Raw genomic sequence first — 20,733 nt, forward strand, 5'->3', positions numbered from 1 at the left:
GGAAAAGTATTAAACCCATCCATAGAAACTTTTCAAATCACTTCTGCTGCACAACCCTATGCTCAGTGCCATGTAAAATGTCATATTTTCACCATAAAATGCATAATGAAACCTACATACCATTTCTTCTTCTATTTTTTTTTACAGGTTACGCTCAAGGTATGTTTACCCAAAGTTGCATAAGGCACAGATGAAATCCTTCATATTAGGGAATAATACCATAATGCATCTACAGTTTATATGTAACATGTGGAAGGGCAAAATAGACAAAATGCGAGTGCATTAAAGCAACAGACATTTTGGGAAATGCACTTATTTGCTTTCCTGCAGAGAGTTAGATGAGAAGATTGATTACAATTATGTCTTTATGGTCAACATGAAGTTGGTCCTAGGAGAAGATCAAGATTTAGCTAAACATAAAGACTGAAATCTAGCACCTCTAAAGCTCCCTATTTTAACATGTTAAATTGTGCTTGTTCAATCCCTACAAAAATCTTAAGTGTAAAAACGATGGCGGGTTATGCCCCAGACTATTTTTTATTTCTTTATTATTTTTCCAGAACCAGTTACTCTCTGAAGTCTCTGCTGTTTACCTGGCAACTGGTCCCAGCCATGAAATTGTCCTTCACTTCAGGAAGGGATTGAGACTGATTAAACAAACGAGATATAGTGTGTTAATTATACAAACAAGGTATGACGTGTATGATGCTAATAGGTGGATTTTCTTTCCCTTGGGGCAGAGCCAGGCTAGCTGTTTCCCCCTGTCTTAATGTTAAGCTAAGCAAAGCAGCTACAACTGTAGCTTTATTTTGAAAGGACTGATATGAGAGTGGCATTGATCTTCTCATCTAACACTTGGGAAGAAAGTGAATATGTGAAATTCCCAAAATGACAAAGTCTTGATATCCATCTGGATATGTTTTTGTATGACATCACTGTAGATGTTCATCATCCCAAAATTTTAGCTGGGCAGTTAAATGTTCTATCACTTTGTCTTTTTCCAATATGGACAGACATTTACATTTACAATTCCCGTCAATTTTGTTACATGAAATATTACTAACCAGGTTTTTTGAGTAAGGACATCATTATGGTCCTCTATAGCCACCTTTCCATGTCTTCCAAGAGACCGATCTGACATGGTCTGGTGGTCTGGTTGCTGTGTTTTGGAAAACCAACCATCTGCAGGGGTCAGATCCTCATCAGCTCTGAGGTTTGTTTACATTCTCACACAGGGCCACCAGGGACAGACAGTGCCCATTTAAAAGTTAAACCGTGGGAAGAAACATGGCGATAAATAGTACAGAGAGAAAGTGACACTGAGACTCTTTGCCCTGTCTACACTGTCGGCTACTGTGCACTATTTTCTGTGACTGTGACCTGGATTTAGACCAATCTTGAAATCAGTGGTCTAAGATGCATATTGCATAATTACATCGTCCTCTGAATTTGGTACCTTTGATGCATGACTCCCTTTCTCTCTCATTTCCTGTCTGATTCTCATCTCTACTCTATTAAGCATTAAACATGTCATGCAAAAGCATTGCTGTAATCATTGTAAAAGGCATGCATCTAATTTTCCAGGTTTGACAAGTGTGTCGAATTTGCTCTGTCTGGTGTGTTTGTGTGTGTGTGAAACACTGGCCTAATGTAAATATTGAACACCAATCCAAACCAAAAAAGAAACAAATGATCCTTTATCTAAAAACAGATGGAAAGACATAAAAGTAAGGAGGGAGAGGGATCAATAGCCTGTGAACGGTCATGACGAGTCTGCTCTCTTTCTAACAACTTGCACCTCTAATCAATTCCAGTAAGACTTCAGTCAAGTATTGATGTCTACACATAAAAGACACCAATAGTCAGTGAGAAAAACATTTCTGACTTTCCCAGATGTACAGGGCCATTACTTCACACCAGATCATTCCCCTTCTTGTTTAAAGCATTAAAAAGAATCACAACTTATAGTGTTTAATACCATGGGGTTTTTTTCTGCATCCCTGTAATCATTGTTGTAATTGACATTTACAACATTAACAGGAATGGTTATAAATACAACCTCTGAATGGATAATTAACAAATTGTAAAAAGTAAATGCATATATCATCCATTCATAATTACTGTAATGTTTTCTAACATGCTGTGTTTAAACTTTGATTTCATTCGCATTTTTCTTACATTAACGGGAGATATGAGTTGGTAGGATCATTATATTGATAGCAGCATATTGTTATTGTTTATGATGTTTTGCATTAAAAGAAAACAGTCATATAAGAGCTGAAGAGAACAAGTATCAGCTGTGCAGAAGAGGAAGAGTTCCTTTTCCATTTTCCTGCAATATCATAACTACTCTATACATCCTGTGGTTCGAGCAATTATGCATTTAGATTTATTGCCTGTCTTTGCTATATTTCCACATCAGACTGTATCCTCTCACATAGGAAGACGTAGAGCAAGCTCCAGATGGAGCTGAAATCTTTGTTTGATTGCGTCTAAATGGTTTGGTTAGAACTAAATGTGGACTAAAATAGAAGGTAAATATGTATCTCACAGGTTACATTATTTTCCGAAAGATCCATTTGTTCCATCTGCACTTTCAAAATAAAGTTTCAAGGTTCAATTATGAAAGTAGTTCTGCTAGCCTCTTTGATATTTCTACGTACATGCCCACTGTCTGACAAAAGTGGATAGAGCAAGCTCTAATGTGCAGTCTGTAGCTCTATTGTGCCTCTACGTGGTCACATGTATGTGATACAATCTGGTACCCACAAACAGCTGTCACAGGAAACCTACATTTTCCAGATTTCCATTCGTTGTTGTCTCCCCGCCTTCAAAATAAAAGCGTTGCCAAATTTCTAAATGAAAGGTGCGATTCGCGAGGAGGGCGGCGCGGTGATTCAGTGGTTAGCACTGTCGCCTCACAGCAAGAAGGTCGTGGGTTCAAACCCCGGTCTGTGTGGAGTTTTGCTCCCTCCCACCCTCCAAAGACATGCAGGCTAGGTTAATTGGTATCTCCACGATTGTCCTTAGGTGTGGATGTGAGTGGTTGTTTATGTGTGGCCCTGCGATGGACTGGCGACCTGTCCACGGTGTACCCATAGACTGTCACCCGATGTCAGCTGGGATTGGCTCCAGACCCCCGCGGCCCTGTGCGCAGGATAAGCGGTTGACGATGGATGGATGGATGGATGGAAAGAACAGCAACCATATGTGTTGACTGCAAAGTTGTATTACTAATGCCTTCACCAATCATTTTATTCAGCTCCAGAAGACAGGTTTAGAAAAAAAGCTAATTAAAGCTTTTATTTCGAAGATTATCAACGGAAGTGTTCAGTGCGTGCAGTCTATGATCGCTCCCACTTATTTCTAATGCTAACTCTGGGTCCTTGTTGGCCCTTTAGTGAGAATTCAGAGTGCATCAGCTGCAGCCAGCAGAGTCAGCCCGGATCGTCTGTCAGCTCGTTCATAAGTCACTGAGGATACTGAAGCTGTTAGTTCCAAGATGAGGCTGCTGCCAGTTGTTGTTACAGTGTCATTGACGGTGGCGGTCGCTTATTATGTTTACATCCCGCTGCCTGATGCCATCCAGGAGCCGTGGAAGTTGATGATTCTGGATTCTGGATTCCAGACAATGATGCACCTGGTAAGAGGGGAGATATTTTCATTGGGAATGAATCCTGGTACACGTGCTGTAAGTGGACTGCCTCAAAAGCATAATGCATACAAGCAATGAAACTTCAGTTATTAATGTGCACAACATCTGTATCTTGATCTAGGCAAATCTTGATCTTCTTTATCTTATGTGTGCATTTTAGCTACATAAAGTCAAACGTTATTTATAACAGTTGCTGTGAATAAAAAAGGTTAGTTGGATGTACTGCATGTTTGGAAAACTAACAGCCGAAATGCCCAACTTTAGTCTCTATAATCTTACACACTGTCTTACAATGTGTAGCCTATTTATTTGTAGTAGTGTGTTTTCAGAGCAGCACTATGACATGCATAGCTGTAAAATAAAACATCTGAGGCACATCATACCTACATTTTGAAACACATCAACATGTCCTGTTATTGATGAAGTTTAATTGAAGTTACTACAGTGGTTCTCTTTATCAGAATGTCTAACCTTGCCTGTATCCATCAAGATTCATTGTTACCAGCAGTGTGAAATGTACAAATAGCCTTTTCAGTACATTAACATTGTGATTTTAAAACTGTCACGCTGTCCGTCGTGGTGGGAGTTCATTCTGGCCCTGTGAGGACAAGCAACACTTCACCCTCACCTTTGTTCTACATTGGCGCTGTAGGTGAAGAGTAATGCTATCAGGTATTGCCACACTGACTGAGGGATTGGCAGAGGGAGTTTGCTCCAAAGCAAATAGAGCAAATAGAGCAAACTCTTTACACAAGCAATTTGTTCATTGTATCTTTCTTTTCCAAACAATGAAGTTGGCTTAGGAGAAGGTGAGGCAGGCAAGGGTCAAAACCAGCGAACTGTCCAACACAAGCAAACAAAGGAGCAGACTGAAATCCTAAGTGCAATTAAAGGCAAAAATCAAATCCTGGTAATGCAGGTAGAAACAGGGAACCAAGACATGAGCGCACACACCGACATAACATATCTATCTGGCAAGGAACAAACGACATTTAAAACAGTCCACAGCATCTAAGTTGAGTATGATGTACTGCAGAAGAACAGGCTTTTTAACTGCGTAGAGATAAATTGGCCTTTTTCTCCTTTCTGCAGCTGACATTATGTGCAAGAATGGGTTCACATGTTATAAAAAGAACAAATTAGTTAAGTGTGCTTTTGAAAATAGAATAGAATATTTAATAGAATACAACTTTATTGCGCAATAGAGTTGATAATTGCAAGGCAATAAAACATCAAAGCAGCACAGGAACATGTTATTGCAACAGCCTTTTCACTTGTTTAACCCAAAAATCTATTGCTCGACTCCAGACTGTCCAGAACTCAGCTGCCAGGCTTTTAACCAGAACTAAGAAATATGACCACATTACTCCTATTTTAGCTTCACTACACTGGCTCCCAGTATGTTTTAGAATTGACTTTAAAATTTTATTGATCACTTTTAAAGCTCTTCATGGCCCCTCGCCTTGTTATATTTCTGACCTTTTAGTCCCATACGCACCAGCACGTACCTTGAGGTCCTCGGGCAGAGGTCTGCTGTCTGTTCCAGAGTCTCGACTGAAAACTAAAGGGGACAGCGTTTGCTGTCAGGGCCCCGAGGCTCTGGAACAGCCTGCCCGAGGAAATCAGGTCGGCTGAGTCAGTGAGCTCTTTTAAGTCCCTTCTTAAAACATACTTTTATAGGAGCGCCTTTCCCAATTTTATTTGATTCTATTTTTATTTGATTTGATTTATTTATTTATTTTTAATATATTTTATATTTATTTGAAACGTGTATTCTAGTCTTATAAGTGTTTTCTTGTTTTTAGCATGTAATTGTTTTTATGGGTTTTATTGTTTTTACACTTGTGAAAGCACTTTGTAACTGGTTTTTGAAAAGTGCTCTATAAATAAAGATTATTATCATTATTATTATTGTTATTATTATGTATCATAGAACAAATGTGGCAACTGAAAAGAACTGAAACACAGCGCTCTAGTGAAACATTAAGCTAAAGTACCTAAAATAAAACAATTTAAATTATTAAACCGTAAAATGCCGTGGAGCAAGATTTGTGGCACTGTTTTTTTTAAGTTTAAAAGGTAAGGTAGGCTAATTGCACTAGTTTACTAAAATATATCCAAAGAGGGGCTGCACTGATCTCATGCAGGAAAGATACTGATTTTATTCAAAATAATCCAGTGATTTAGTATTGCGCTGACATTGTCAGACTCACGATGGGCAGTTTCAATGAAAGAAAAGGATCAAAATTGATAAAGTAGAACCAGTGACAAGGAGTGGGCTACAGGGGTCTGGTGAAATCACTTCTTTCCAACTCAACACCCCCAGAACTTGTGGTCTTGTTACATCACATATGGCAATTTATCAAACTTCATGCAGCACTATCAGATCAGTACTCACTATCAGCAGAGACCGTAAGTTTGGGTATTTTAAGTGTTGCTGACTGGCCCCCACTATGCCAAGCAGATGTGTCTTACTGGCCTTGGCTGAACCCAACGATTAAGACAGTCTGAGATGTTTGTGGAGGGGAGGGCAGACATACTGAGACACATCAGTAAGATCCGGTGCAGAAGGACAGAGGTGACTGGGTGAGACAGTTCTGTCTCAAGTCTCACTCTTTACCTAAATATATCTTAAATCTGACATTTGTGTCCTGAGATACTGAATCTGCCTCTGTCTTTAGGCCTCTTTGAAGGCTTGGCTGGGCTTTGGCAATTACATCGAGTCAGTCAGGCAGTCTATAGAGGGCTTCGAGGGCATGATGAAGGGGCTGCACAGTTCTGAGCCCGGCGGAGGGGTCATGCCCGGAGTGAAAGTCAGCGACATCACTTTTGTCGGCGTCCCAGTCCGTGTTTATGAGCCCCCTGCTGGAGGGGAGGGGCATCTGAGGAGAGGGTTGATGTTTTTCCATGGGGGAGGCTGGGCCTTCGGCAGTGCTAGTGAGTACAAATGTTCCTTCGTTGTATTTTTTACTCGCAAATGTCTTTACTCTACAGGTGCAAATAGTGCACCCAATGCTAGTAACACAATGTGCATTTTATTTCTCTGTATAGTTTTTGCTCTTAGCCCTGTATTCATATTGTAAGCTTTGTTTCTTAATTTTGTATTTTAAATGGGTTAATAATTGCTATTGTAACTATAAATGCAAAATTAGGATCTTAAATTTGGCCTTACAAACCTGCAGATATATAGTATTTTTTTGTTTGTTTTAATTGAATGTGATATGTTACATTTTCTACTTTTAAGGGGATTGATTTTTCCAGATTCCACAAGTGTATAGTAACAAAATTTCAAATGAATGGATAATTCAGCAACTCACTTATCTTATCCCCATTTCTCTCGCACTTCCTCAGAGAAGGGGTCATATGATGTGATCAACCGGATGCTGTCCGACGAGCTCAACACTGTTGTGGTCTCCGTTGAGTAAGTGTGTCTCCTCCTGCAACGCTAATCTACTGTATCAACATTTTTCTGCTCATATACAGAAACCAACTGCTGATACAGATCTACACTTTAAGAAACATAAAGAACACTTTTGCATGTTAACTCATATTTTAGAAAGCTCCCTTCATAGTGATTTCACAGGTTGAGTAGTACTCCTCATGACAAGTGAACTGAGTACTTACAATCACATGCTCCAAAGCTTTCTAAACCTCCAGTAAATTATGATTTGCTACCAATGTCTGTGTAGGTATCGTCTGTATCCAGAGGTGCATTTCCCAGTGCCGTATTTAGACTGTCTCGCCGCTGCCAAGCACTTCTTGTCCCCAGAGGTTCTGGCCAATTATGCAATTGACCCAGAGCGTGTGGCTGTATCAGGTGACAGTGCAGGAGGAAACCTGGCAGCTGCAGTCGCTCAGGAGGTACATACAACAACCATCTCCTGTAGGAATGTGTGTAACAATGTACTGTAGCTAGAAATATAGAGATTAAGGCCTGTTTTTATATTTTCCCAGATTTCCATAGATGACACTACGAGTGTGAAATTCAGTGTCCAGGCGTTGATCTATCCAGTGCTCCAGGCTCTCGACTTCAACACGCCCTCCTACTTGCAGAACCAATATGTACCCATCCTCTACCGGAGCCTCACTATCCGCTTCTGGCTACAGTACCTCGGTGCTGACCTCTCCCTGGAGTCCCAGTTGATGGTGAACAACCACAGCTCCTTACATGACTCAAACATCACCCCAGAGTTGAGGGCACGACTAGACTGGACCACCCTCCTGTCCCCAAAATACCAGAAGAACTACAAGCCTCTGATTGTGAAAAAAGGTTCACAGGGGGCAGCAAAGGTGCCAGGGCTGCTGGACGTGAGGGCAGCACCACTGTTAGCAGGACCAGAGGTTTTGGCTAAATGCCCTCGGGCGTACATCCTAACGTGCGAGTATGATGTGTTGAGGGATGACGGCCTGATGTACGCACGGCGCTTACAGGACGCAGGTGTCACCGTTACCAACGACCACTATGAGGACGGCTTCCACGGATGTTTCAGCTTAATAAACTGGCCTTTTGAATTTGATGTAGGGAAGAGGGCACTCAGGGGTTACCTCAACTGGCTCAAGAACAACTTGTAAGAGGATGTATGTTTGTGTTTCACTGATACAAATGAATGATACACAGACTTGCTAAGGACATGTGCATTTGCTCTTTATGTAAGAATATAAGATCCAAGCTCAGGGCCCTCATGTACCTGCAGATATACAGGCACCACCTTTGTACATACAAAGTACATGATTTTAAGATGACTCTTTAAGTTCTGCAGTGGAGAAGGGCAAATATGTTAACTTTAACATGGCTGACACTGTGACCAGCAGACAAAATATTTAAAGAATAATTTTGTTATTTTTAAACCTGGGACATATTGTCACATATTTTGGTATCATTTTGAAATCTTATGAGAGGCGAGTTTTTGCAGGAAACGCCAGTGGAAATGAGGGAGAGGATTTTGTTATGTATATAGAGGAACTGCTAGCAAGACTTTGTTTCCTAACATTACTTCAACGCAACAAACTTATCAGACACCTCGTATAACAGTCTGAGCCTGTCAGTGGTAAAAAGAAGTACTTTCGTGGACGTAATTGCCTCACAAGGTATATGTTGCAGCTGCTGGCTGAAGCCATCTACTGCCATGACAAAACTTTTTGTAAAATATGAAAATGGGGCCCAGGTTTAAAAATACCAAAATTACCCTCTAATAAACACTTGGACACATAGCCACAAGCTTTCCATTAATGGATAAATTAACCACTGGGAGGAGCCACATCACACACTGATTCTTGTCCACACCACAAATACATGAGCAGTATGCCACAAGGGTATGTAATTGGGAGAAGTACTTTAAGTATGAAGCCCCTAATCAAAAGTTCATGTTAGTGAGCAGTGTTGAAAAAACAACAAACATTCTGAATCCGCAGGTCACGTTTTGTCATAATACCTCACAAATCATTGTATTGCTAGTGTTAAAATAATATGAAACCTGGTTTGATTCAATCCAGTTCATTTCATCAGTGTTTAGGACCTATTTTGGTGAATGGCACTGGGGATGCCACTGTCAGTCAGTTGGTCTGTCCACCTGTTACAGTTAGACTTTCATAGAGAACGCAAACACAGAACCAGAAATTCATGTTACACATGATTTTATTTCGCAGATAATCAGATATGCACGTAGCAGACTCCAGGGATCAGAGATAGTCCAAGGGGTTCCAAGGGAAAGCTGGGCTAGGCAGAGGAACAGGCAGGGGGATGTCCAATAAAGTCCAGAACGCCAGGGAGAATGTTGCTGACCAAGTGTCCAGTTATCCATAGATCTGCGAAGTGAAGCAGAGGCAGGAGTAGGGTCATCATGAAATTTGTCACACGCCTCCACCTCAGAATCATTTGTAATAGTTTTGGTGATCTCTTAACTTTCCACCCAGCGTAATAATTAGTTCACATTGTAATTGTGCCAAAACTCTGCTTCATGATATTCTTCTACTACAATGTTAACATCAAACATGGTACAGGACAGTTAACAAAAGTAAATTATATTGTATCTTGTAATATTCATCAAACTTAAGGCACACTAAAGTAACACCCATTCTGTAGAAGGTGACATCTTCACTGACATGATGTTGGCACTTGACAATCACTAACAACATGCACTATTTTCATCAAGTTTCATTCTAATTAATTTTTTTATTGTGTGTTACTTACAGGACATTCTATGCATCTGAACATGCCCTTAATTTACTATGAATGAAATGTTTGTGATTATAGATGCCTGATACTTATGGGATATGAATGAATTACTGAAGTTGCAATCACTTTTAAAATTTGCAGCCTTCTGCTGTCTTCTACTATGCTCGCTATTGTGATTTATGAAGGGACTGATGAATGGTGTCAATAAAAATCATGCTAATAAAGCCTAAATTGTTGTGTTTATTTGCTACTTTTGTGTTTTAGTTTTCAGTGAAGCTGCTGTCTGCACGACCTCCCTCATTAGTGACATTCATGTTTCCCACAATGTCTTTCAGCTAGTAGTAAAGTATAAGTGTGAATATTGCTCCTTGACTGTAGGTTCTGTGTGACTGAAGAGCTGTTCACTTTGACAATTCAATATGCCTTCTTGTTTGCTTGTGGCATATTCAAGTGCTTCTGTTCATATATGATGGCAACATGCAGTTAGTCAACATGAGAAAATGCTTATCATGCTAGATTATGCTTGAATTAATGCACTGGACAATGCCTGTTGTTCATTACTTAACTCTGAAGCTGCTATCTGTTTATTTGCTATATATTTAGTACAACGTTTGTACATTTGCGCATGTCTTTTAGTACAAACATTTAATTCTGGACAAGAGTTCAAACATTGAAATAAAAGACAATTTACCAAATAACTTATTTAATTATTTAAACACATAATTTTTTATTTTACTTGGGTTTTTTTTTACCTCTGTTTCCAGGACCTCCATGTATTCATTAAATGTATCATCCAACAAAAATACACCACATTTAGCTCCTCCAAATTTGGAGGGGTATGTATGTAAGTGCATAAAAATACAAGTAATGTTTATCAACTAGTCTGTGGAAATGCTTTCCAGCTATTTAAGAAAAGTAATGAAAGTTTGAAATGGTTTAGTCAATAGGAAGCCAGCACAGAGGAGAAATGTTCTCTTCAGTTCTAACTTTAACACACACTAATAAAATAGATATTTTAATATGCTGTTGTCTACCAGAAACACATAAATAACAGTGTGGTTTTGATGACACAGCTGCTGAATAGATAAGTCATGTTGCATATGTACTCTACATTGCTATTACTAGAGAATGCAGAGACCCTCAAGGCTCTCACATCTGCATCAGCTCTCAATCACTTTCAAGTCCAGACATGCTTTGGTTTTCAGGAGAAGTGCATTTCTGGGCCATTAAATCCAGCAGCACTAATAATCAATGCAACACTCCCCTCTAGCGACTGAGAACAACATGAGCCTTGCATACTCTTGATACACATTTGGCAATCACACATGAATGCATATGACACTCAGAGAGGCCCATTTGTCTGCATGTCAAAGACTTTTGATGCTTTAAGTACATTTTACTGACAACCCCTACTTAGTTTAAAGTAACATTTTGAATGCAAAGCTCTTATTTTTTAAAGTATTTTTTTATGTTGTTGCATTGCTACTTAGTAAAGGATCTGAACTCTACCTCCATCACTGTATGATATTTATTGAGCATTGAACACGTCCTTTCATAATACCTTAATTAAATATTAAACTTAATGTGTTAATCCTCATAACTGCATGCCTAAATGTAATCCTGATCCTACCCTTAGTCTAACCATTTAAAACAATAGATGATAGAATGAAGGCTCTGTTTCTCCCACATTCACAAACAGAAGTTTCGTATCAGGGAAACACCTTTCTACTTATAAACTCACTAACTCCTTGGCAGCTGTGTGTGTGCATTGTGCTGCTGTAGCATTTTTCAGCGCTAGTCTTTGTTTTAAAAATAAGACAATGAGCAGCTATAGAGCTCAAAGGGGAATTTAGGGAGATTCCATGACTTTACAGAGACAAGCGTTGGGAGGAGAAGCCCCAGAGGAGGGAAAAGGGGAGTGGAGGACAGAGGAGGGTGGATAGAGCATGATCCGTCCTTAAAATCCATTGAATGTCTTCTGGGTATTATTCAAGCTCTTCGCTTCAGGGGGAGACTGCTTTATTTCCAGAGAAGTAGCAGCTATCCCTAATGCGTTCCTGTTTCCCATTGTTCTTGTAACTTATTTCAGATTTAGGGTTTAGAAAATAGTTTGGTCTGAGTCACTGAGTCTAACAATTTCACAGTACTCTACGTTCCTCAAAGAAAGACAGGTGTATTTGATGATTTTGTTTAACCAAAGTTGTGTTCCACTTTATGGGTTTTAAAGTTATAACACAATTTTAGTGAATATTCTGTTTTTGATTCTCTCTGTGGTTGGCATTTTTCATGTATGTAATCTAGCTTTTTGTATAATTTAACTCATTGATTCATAAAAATATAATTATATGACAGAAATAGTCACATAACCCACCATAAAACCATGACGAGTTTTGAGCTTTAGAGATGCTGGTAGGCAGATTTTGTCACCTTAAGACAGAGCCAGGCTAGCTGTTTCCTCCTGTTTCCAGTCTTTCTGCTAAGCTAACTGCTGGCTCCAGCTTCATAGCAGACAGGAGAGTGTTATCAATCTTCACATTTAACTTCTCGGCAAGAAAGCTATAATCATAGTTGCAAAAATGTAAAACTATTTCTTTAAACTTTAAAGCACCAGAGGATTAAAGCCAGTCAGGGCCTGCTGCATGAGGACCTGGCTGACAGAGGTCAACAATAGAAATAACATATAACATAATAGGAAAAGGCATTGATGAAAGTGTTTAAACGTAATTAAATGACACACACCTTTTCTCTCTCTCTCTCTCTCTCTCCCTCCCTCTCTCTCTGTTTGTTTTCCATGGGACTGTAAACAGGAATGTCTCTCAGGGTGTCATCTTCCCTGCCTGAGGCCAGACAGTCTTCAAATACCAATCACCTTCTCCTCTACTCTCTGACAAGCCTGGGAATTGACACACTTAAGAGAACACAGGAATCTCTTTCTTTACTTATTAAGTAAAAGAAACAAACAAAAGGCTTCTTTTCCTCAGCTGTTGTTCTCACACTTGCAACATTTTCAGTTTAATCTAGTACTCTAATACAGTACTACTTGTTTCTGTGAACCTGCTGTGAAATGTATGGTGCACACGTATTACTATGTGAACATTGTAGCATCTTGTGTGTCAATTTGAGTGTGTTACATAGTCTTTAACACAGGTCTTTATTGTTGGGAGGGTCATTCACATCCAGGAGCTGTGAACTCCCTCAGGTCCACTCTCACTTCCTCACACAGACAATGGAGCAGGGGCTAGAGGTGAAGGAATGAAAGTAAAGGAACCACCAGAAATCATTCAAGGTTAAGTTCTGCTGATTGAATCACTCCCCTGTGACAAATACTACTTAGAGCTACACTGAAGCACAAACAATGGCAGGTCATTTGGCACTAATCGGCTAGCATTCTCTCAGATCACTTCACAATAGCAGGAAAGAGAAGAAAAACTGCCTGTTTTTCTTATGTTCAGATGCTGATCATCTGCTGCTGCCTGCAATTTTTATGTGGTGATGCTGCCTTCATGTGCTCCACTCAAGCTTTTACTGATTTTGACTTCATACATACAACTCATGGCACATTCAGGTGCTTGTGGTCATGTGATGACATGACATTACAACATTGTTTTCTCATTTATAATCAGGTAACAGCCATTCAGATGTACTTTGATCTGCAATGCAAGAGTCAAGACGAGGAAAGACATGGAGTAGTGAAAGTAAAGTTTTAGTAACTACTTGCACAGCATTTTTTGTACATTAACTTCATCTGCAGCTGGTTAACTGTTAAACATAAAGAGAATTTCAGTATTATACGGACAAAGTATATGATAATGAAAAGTTGAATAATAGGTGATTAATTTACAGACAAAAGGCCCAATGTCTAAATCAAACACTGACCACTGATTGTTTCCAGAGCCTCAATGCTCTCCCAACCAACGTCTCATTCGATACTGGAAGTCGTAAAAACATTTGTAATGCATTGAGGTGCTCCTGGCTGGAAGTAATAAGTAAATTAACCCAATTACATATTGTGGCTGATGATGAGACAATGGGATTTACAGAACAGAGCTACTTTGAACCACAGAAAGGAGTAAACAATTTCAAGTACTGAAAGGAAAGGCTGCTACTTCTACAAGCATCAGCTTCACATACTGGAGTTTGCACATTAAAACTCTATAAGAAAAAAAGTTCTGTTCTACACAGGACAAAAAATTTATCCTGAAACTGAAGTCCTTTTGTGCTCCACATACTAACAAACATTAGTTTGAATGTTTGTTTGGTTATTTTTAGACTTTTAGATTTTATAGATAGGACGATTTTATATGTGTCTGGAAAGTAAAACATCCATCCATCCATCGTCAACCGCTTAGGGTTAGCCAATCAGCTTACATCGGGTGAAAGGCGGGGTATTCCCTGGACAAGTGGCCAGTCCATTGCAGGTCATATATAACTATATATAAAAACATACATATAACTATACATAAAACATTCAATACCAATATAACAATATAATAAACTTTAAAACTCAACTTTGAGAAAAGTGGAATCTGAGTTAAATATTTCATCAATTCAAATAATAATTTTCAGACAAACTGATATTCTATCACAAAAAAATACCAGGCAACATCTGTAGTGCATCTGCATGCTATCGTCATAGCCTTTTAATACACTCCCATCTGATTTTTTAAATGTCTCACTCAGGCAGCCCACCTCTTCTTAAGTTGTATTTGGCTCTTGTTTGGCTTGTGCACGTGAAGTTTCCACATTTCCCACAACACCAGAAGGCGTCATGAACTTGCATGTGCAGCGAATAGCTCCCAGCTCATTTCTTTCTAATAACAGTGACATCTTGAGGCTGTTGTAATCCTCCATACCACCTCTCTCTCTGCTCCACCTACTATAAACTGCCTCTCTCTCTCTCTCTCTCTCTCTCTCTCTCTCTCTCTCTCTCTCTCCCTCCCTCCCTCCAGAGCAGTAATGCAGCAGAGCTTGATCTGACTTGTCTTCCCTGCAGGAATTGTTTCTTGCTCCTCGGAACTTATTCGGGTGCTACACTCGCGCTGTGATATGGCCATTTCTGTTTCTCTCCAGTGTCTGGGTCTCATCATACTCGCAGCAATCCTCCTCCAGACCATCGCCGTTGCCGTCAGTTTTATGTTCTTCAACAACGTCCTGAACACGGTAAGATATGCCTCAGTCTTCCCCTTCACCTAACACATAAGTGACTGCCATCTAACTGGTAAAAGGTTTCACGCATATTAATGATGTCAAGTTAACTTTACTTCCAACGCAGAGCTTAGTGATCTACCATTCATTTTACAGGGACAACAGTGACACAGTTTTACAGGCTACGATTATAGGCATAGGACACTAGATATTCCATCGTGAAATCACTATTTAGTACCCTAACAACTGATATGTAGCTATGATGTGGCCTTTAACAACCTGAATAATAATCTAAGCTAAAAGTCGCAGTCATGTAAGAATTTCTGAGGCTGGACAATGAGAGAGGAGAAAGTTGGCAGAGTAGATAACAGAAAACAATGGCAGGAAATGAGACTATTCAGGACAGAGAGGTTGTGACACACTAAAGCAACACATCCCAGGCTCGAGCAGACGTTATGACGAGCAGAATAAACTGACAGATCCCTGCTGACTATCTGATTGGCTGAGACTCCCTGTAAAAACCACCTTACCTGCGACCACTTCAGAGATAATTGCGTATTAATGCGCTAATTGGCATCCACCTGTACCACTACTGTATATTTGGCTTAATTAAACTCTGACATAGAATATTTTGTATTTTTTAGTCATGATTAAAAATATGTATTGAAGTATCATCATTTTCATTGTAACGATGTGTTGAACTTATTCACTTACTCACCATATTGTCCAAGCCAAAAGCCACATGAAACGGTGGTGTGCAGTGATAATTATTAGCTCATATGTATAACAGCTTTTTGTTTCTTAATGCTTACTTTTTGTGTAGCTAAAACAATTAATCAATAAGTCTATCTATCAGTTGATCTACAGAAAAGGAACTAATAGACTAATTTTCCAGCAAAAATTTTGTTGTTCCCCAGCTGTGTTATCGGTTTATCAAGAAAATAATTAACAGATGAACAGAAAATGAAAATAACCGTTGGTTGCATTGTTTGTTTGACTAATTTTATGTTGACAGATGCAGGAGAGTTTCTCCCGTAGTAGCGTTTCCTGTCTGATTAACACAGATCTGCACTCTGAGTTCGAAGATTCAGCAGAGGACAAGAAGAGCGACCCCTGCTGGCAAGTCACGCAACAGCTCCACTACCTCATAGAGAAGGTTTTTGATTTATGTTTTAATCTTGTTAAAAATCAATTTAGTGTTCTCTAATTATGACATGCGCTGTTGTTGGGGTTTTTTTTGAGTGCGGGGTTAATTCCTTATTTGTTATCATATGCCGTAGTGGCCCCTTTTAGGGGACAAGGCATGTCCAGGCAGTGGACATGTTCTGCCCACAGTGTAGCAGCATTTTCAGAAATTAGACTTATAATTTGTTCCTTAACTTGCTGTTACTCAGACACCACTGACTGGAGCTGGGAAAATGAACTCCACATCACTTCTAAATGACTTACCCAAAAGGGAAATACTGCTATTCAGTTCAACAGATGACATAATTGTAGACCCATACAAAGGGCTGTTCAATGGGGGGGTGACAAGGTCCCCGGTGAATTACTGGATGTTGTTAATATATACCTAAAAGACATAATAACTGAAAAAGACAAGCTACTTTAGCTAACTGCTTTTTCACTCTCTCTTTTTCTTTTTGTCTCTCTGGGTGTTTTTTGTCCAGACGATGGCTGATAGATTCCAGAAGGAGATATCCACTGCTATGAGAGGTGAGGACAATGCCTCTCTTCACTATCAATTACTACCAATAGGACTACTTGTGTCTTTTTCTACTAAAAATGTTCTGTGTGTTTCTTATCTGCCTGTGTTTTCACAGATAAGGTGACAGGAGTGATGCCTATCCTGAGCCCTGGGGTCAGAGGGGTCCCTCTTCCTAAAGTTGCTGCCCACGTAACCGGTGTCACCTCGTCCACAGAAACTCCAACAACAGATGGTGAGGAATGTTTAATGCAGTACAGAAGTAAAATATCCAGCATGAACACAAAGTAGAGGCTGTTACGTTTAGAATGAAGTCCTGGAAAGCATGACTGACATCCCGAACTCAGGACATGTGATTTGCTGACACATAATCACAGTGTTCACACACTTGCGAGTACTATCCTTCACCCAAACCTCTCCAGGGTGAGGGATGTGCTTCAAGGCTTCCCAGGCTGCTCTCAGATTCAGTAAGATCTTCATACCTATGTTTTTGTCAGGACATGCAGATGTACAGCTGCTTTATCTTTGTCAAAGTGTTGTAGTCTCTTTGACCAGTCAATGTCTCAGTTACTTAAACAAACATACATCATATCTTCAGAAATTCCAGGTGTGTTGTAGCCCTTATCTGATACAATTTATATATGTTTACGATTTGTTTTTGAGAAGGAATAATTAATGGGTACTATGACGCAGGTTGGTTTCCCCAGTTTATGATAGGGTCAATTGACCCTTTGCTAAGCCAAACCCCGAATACACAGCTGGCCAATCACAGCGCAGTATAGGTCTCGCTCTAACTGAGGTCCGACACTTTCGTGGCTGCGCTCCATTTACTCTAAAAGAGTCGTTTTCTAGCTTTTTTGGCTGTATTTTTCTACGATATGGTCAAACGCTGTTCCTGGGGCACTTGTAATAGTTACAGTTGCTACCCATAGAGATTGATGGGAGATTCTCTTTCCAAAACCTAAAATAAATCCAGAAATATCAGCCGTGGATTGTTCCTAATATAATGTTAATTATCTAACGCTAGCTAACTTCCTACTGAATGTAACGTAAAAAAGTCCTACTGTTCTGCTTTTTCATGAATGTATTAATGAATAGAGGCCTACCCAGCTTTACAGGAACAGTGTTGATCGTTCATATCGTTGTGTTTTGTCTCAATCGTCGGGGGATGCGGTGGTTCACTTGTACTGTGTGATCAGTAAGCTTTAGCTTCTATCATTTTTTTCACGTCCGTTTGAGTCAGTTTGACAGCCTGAATACAACATTCAAATGTATAATGCAACTGCAAAACTTTCTGCTTCTTTCTGAGATCGCTTTTTCCAACAAATTTGACAATATTTCTCTTGGGAGTGCAGTAATAGACAGTGGCAGCGCTGACAGTTTGTCGGTCTTAGCAACAGTAACCAAGAGGGGCGGGGCTTAGATGCATGTATTGCTATCTGCCACAGTGTTATTTTTGATACTACCACTGGGGGACGCCAAAGTCAAAGCTTTCCTAATTCTACTCTGTTAGCGTTGAAGGATAAGTCTGGTAATATTCTCTATTAATTGTACATAAATCTCATGAAATCAGGTCTGAAATGATCCTCCCAACAGGTGTCCATGTAGCCAAAGCCTGATATCTTATTCATCTGAGCCATAGAGCTCCTTTTGTTGTCCAAAAATTATTAATAACAATTAATAAGCAACACCACTGCACTGGGTGACATGTTCCTTCGTTATAAAAAACCTGGGCGCTGTGGTTTATTTTACATTGATCCCACATACCCAACCTTAAACACTCACTAGAGCACCAAATGTGTATTAATCCACAGTGGAAATAGTCCCCAACAGATGCACTATTTACTCCTGTTTAAGCAAAGTTTGCTGAACACTACAGTGCCCAGCTGTTTTAGGAAATTATTTAGATGTTTAAAAGAAAACAAAGAATATATTTTTGATGTATTTATTTAAAATATTTACATCTCTAAAAAATCTTTGAGGCTGAGAACCACAGACAGAATCGGAAAGCATTGAGAGAGTTTTAGTATTTTCATGGCATTTTATAAAAATATAGACTGTAACCAGTCTTATCCTAAGGATTAATAAGAATATGGATTTTGTTGTCCATAAGGAATACGTTAGTGAATGTCATAAAGCTAGAAGGTTGGTAAACCTTCTTTCTTTACACACACGTCCACATCCCTCGGGGTGGCTGGATCTCATCTGTTCTTTCTGGTGCTGTTTAACATGTGGCACTGAATGTTTCTTAGCACCTAGCTGAGTATTATTTTAGTCTATCAGAGAAGCAATTGTGGTTGTTGGGTAGCAGCTGTTCTGTGAGCACATCATTGTATTATTGTAAACCCAATTTTCAGACTGTGAGTTTCTTCAATATTTGTTCTTTGTTCGGATAGCAGTGACTGCTAACACTCCACCCTGTAAACTGAAATGATAGTGAATCATAGTGAATGGCCTTAATCGTTGTGTTTATGTTGCTTATTTGTGTGTTTCTATGTGCGGTTGCAGGCCTGCGGAGTAGCAGGGGGTACCTGGGGGAGCGAATTAGAGCATGGGAGGGCCAGAGAGGTCTGGCCTTCCTGCAGGACATGGAGCTGAGCGGAGGAGAGCTGCTGGTTCCCAGAGCAGGCCTCTATTACATCTATGCCCAGACCTACTTCAGACTGCCCTCCACGGGGGAGATAGATGGGGAGGCAAAGGGGGAGACGGGGGAAACAAAGGAGGAGGAAGGAGTACAGCTTGTCCAGTACATCTACAAGAAGGTAGCTCGTGAATGCAGGCCAACACTCAAACCTCAAATGTCAGTACATTACATACAGTCTGAGTTTCCATGGAGTGGCCAATCTAAGAAATTAAGATATTAATTTCAGACGGTATCAGAAAGATATAATGCTCATAAACCAGTGCTATATTCTAATATGATGTATAATGTAATGCTTTGTTTATGAAGGTTTTGATCTTGTTTGGGTCATATGGTCCACAGATGAGTTCCTACACGGTGCCCATCCTGCTGATGAAATCATCCCGGAGTGCTTGCTGGCCTCGGGGTCAGGAGCCTGGTCTTTTCTCCCTGCATCAGGCCGGTTCTGCCTTTCTACAGCCTGCCGACCGCGTCTTCATCACTGTTAGCAATGCAAGCACCATGGAGATGGACGGGAGGGCAAGCTACTTTGGGGCCTTCCTTGTTGGCTAAAGAAAGGGAACCTCAGATATAAGTGTCCGGGACTGGGATGACTTGATATAGACATCAACAGCAATTAACCCAAATATCAGGGGTTTGCTTGATAATACAAGCAGCTGTCTGAGGGGACTGGAGAAGAAGAATGGATTGTGAGGAGTGCAAAGGACTTCTTCAGGACCATGGTGCTGTAGGGTTATGAACAAACTGAGCTGCTAGCAGACTGTCAGTGGCAAATGGCAAGGAAGAAGAACCATTTGCTGCTTATTTACTCAGCAGTGACCAATTAATTGGTCCTCACACAGGTTTGGACATGGATTATGTGGTGCACTCAGAGTACAGGGTATTTGGAGCAGTACAATAGATGCAGATTAAATGTTGTGCTGTCATGTGTGAATGACTTCTATGGAGAACAGAGTGAGCTGTTTTGCCTGCAGGTTCAACAGTCGAGTTCCACAGGAAATGACAGTGCTGTTGGACATATGACACTTAAATTGTCTTTTATTGACAATAAGTATCATGTTCAATATTATGAATGAAGTTTATTTTTTGTTTACAGTGTTTGTTGAGTTTCCTCATTGTGCAATGTCTTGAATGTGTGTGGTGTGACACAGATTGCGTTGTCCTGCGGCCAAAAAGAACTGACATAGTGTGACTAGACTGAGTATTTAAAGTGTTTTGACACATTTACATTTCTATTTCCAATGGATACAAATCCAGATTTTTGGAGTGCTGGATGAATTCATTTACAAATGGTAGTTGAGATTTAATGGATTAAGCACAAACAATCTACATATTCCATAACTTATTAGCCATGCTAGCTAGTGGAATGGCTCTAGGGATGGCAAGATCTCAGCAGCTATTTAATGACTTTTCAG

At 39.9% G+C, this 20,733-nt stretch overlaps 2 protein-coding genes across 2 annotated transcripts; both read left to right on the top strand.

Moving 5' to 3' along the window:
- Nucleotides 1-3,314: 3,314 nt before the first annotated feature.
- Nucleotides 3,315-10,194, top strand: nceh1a (neutral cholesterol ester hydrolase 1a). Its single transcript, XM_038728329.1, has 5 exons — nucleotides 3,315-3,643; nucleotides 6,337-6,592; nucleotides 7,007-7,076; nucleotides 7,345-7,516; nucleotides 7,610-10,194. Exons 1-5 carry the CDS (start codon nucleotides 3,503-3,505, stop codon nucleotides 8,225-8,227), a joined length of 1,257 nt encoding a protein of 418 aa, XP_038584257.1. The 5' UTR covers nucleotides 3,315-3,502; the 3' UTR covers nucleotides 8,228-10,194.
- Nucleotides 10,195-14,750: 4,556 nt separating this feature from the next.
- On the top strand, nucleotides 14,751-20,510 carry LOC119910909 (tumor necrosis factor ligand superfamily member 10-like). Its single transcript, XM_038729758.1, has 6 exons — nucleotides 14,751-14,990; nucleotides 15,991-16,131; nucleotides 16,643-16,688; nucleotides 16,796-16,912; nucleotides 19,186-19,439; nucleotides 19,661-20,510. The coding sequence occupies exons 1-6, from the start codon at nucleotides 14,877-14,879 to the stop codon at nucleotides 19,868-19,870; spliced, it is 882 nt and encodes a 293-aa protein (XP_038585686.1). The 5' UTR covers nucleotides 14,751-14,876; the 3' UTR covers nucleotides 19,871-20,510.
- Nucleotides 20,511-20,733: the final 223 nt, after the last annotated feature.

The sequence above is a fragment of the Micropterus salmoides genome, unplaced genomic scaffold (assembly GCF_014851395.1).
Source record: "Micropterus salmoides isolate LMB-PRFRI ecotype aquatic unplaced genomic scaffold, ASM1485139v1 Ms_hic_scaffold_19, whole genome shotgun sequence".
Lineage (NCBI taxonomy): Eukaryota > Metazoa > Chordata > Actinopteri > Centrarchiformes > Centrarchidae > Micropterus > Micropterus salmoides.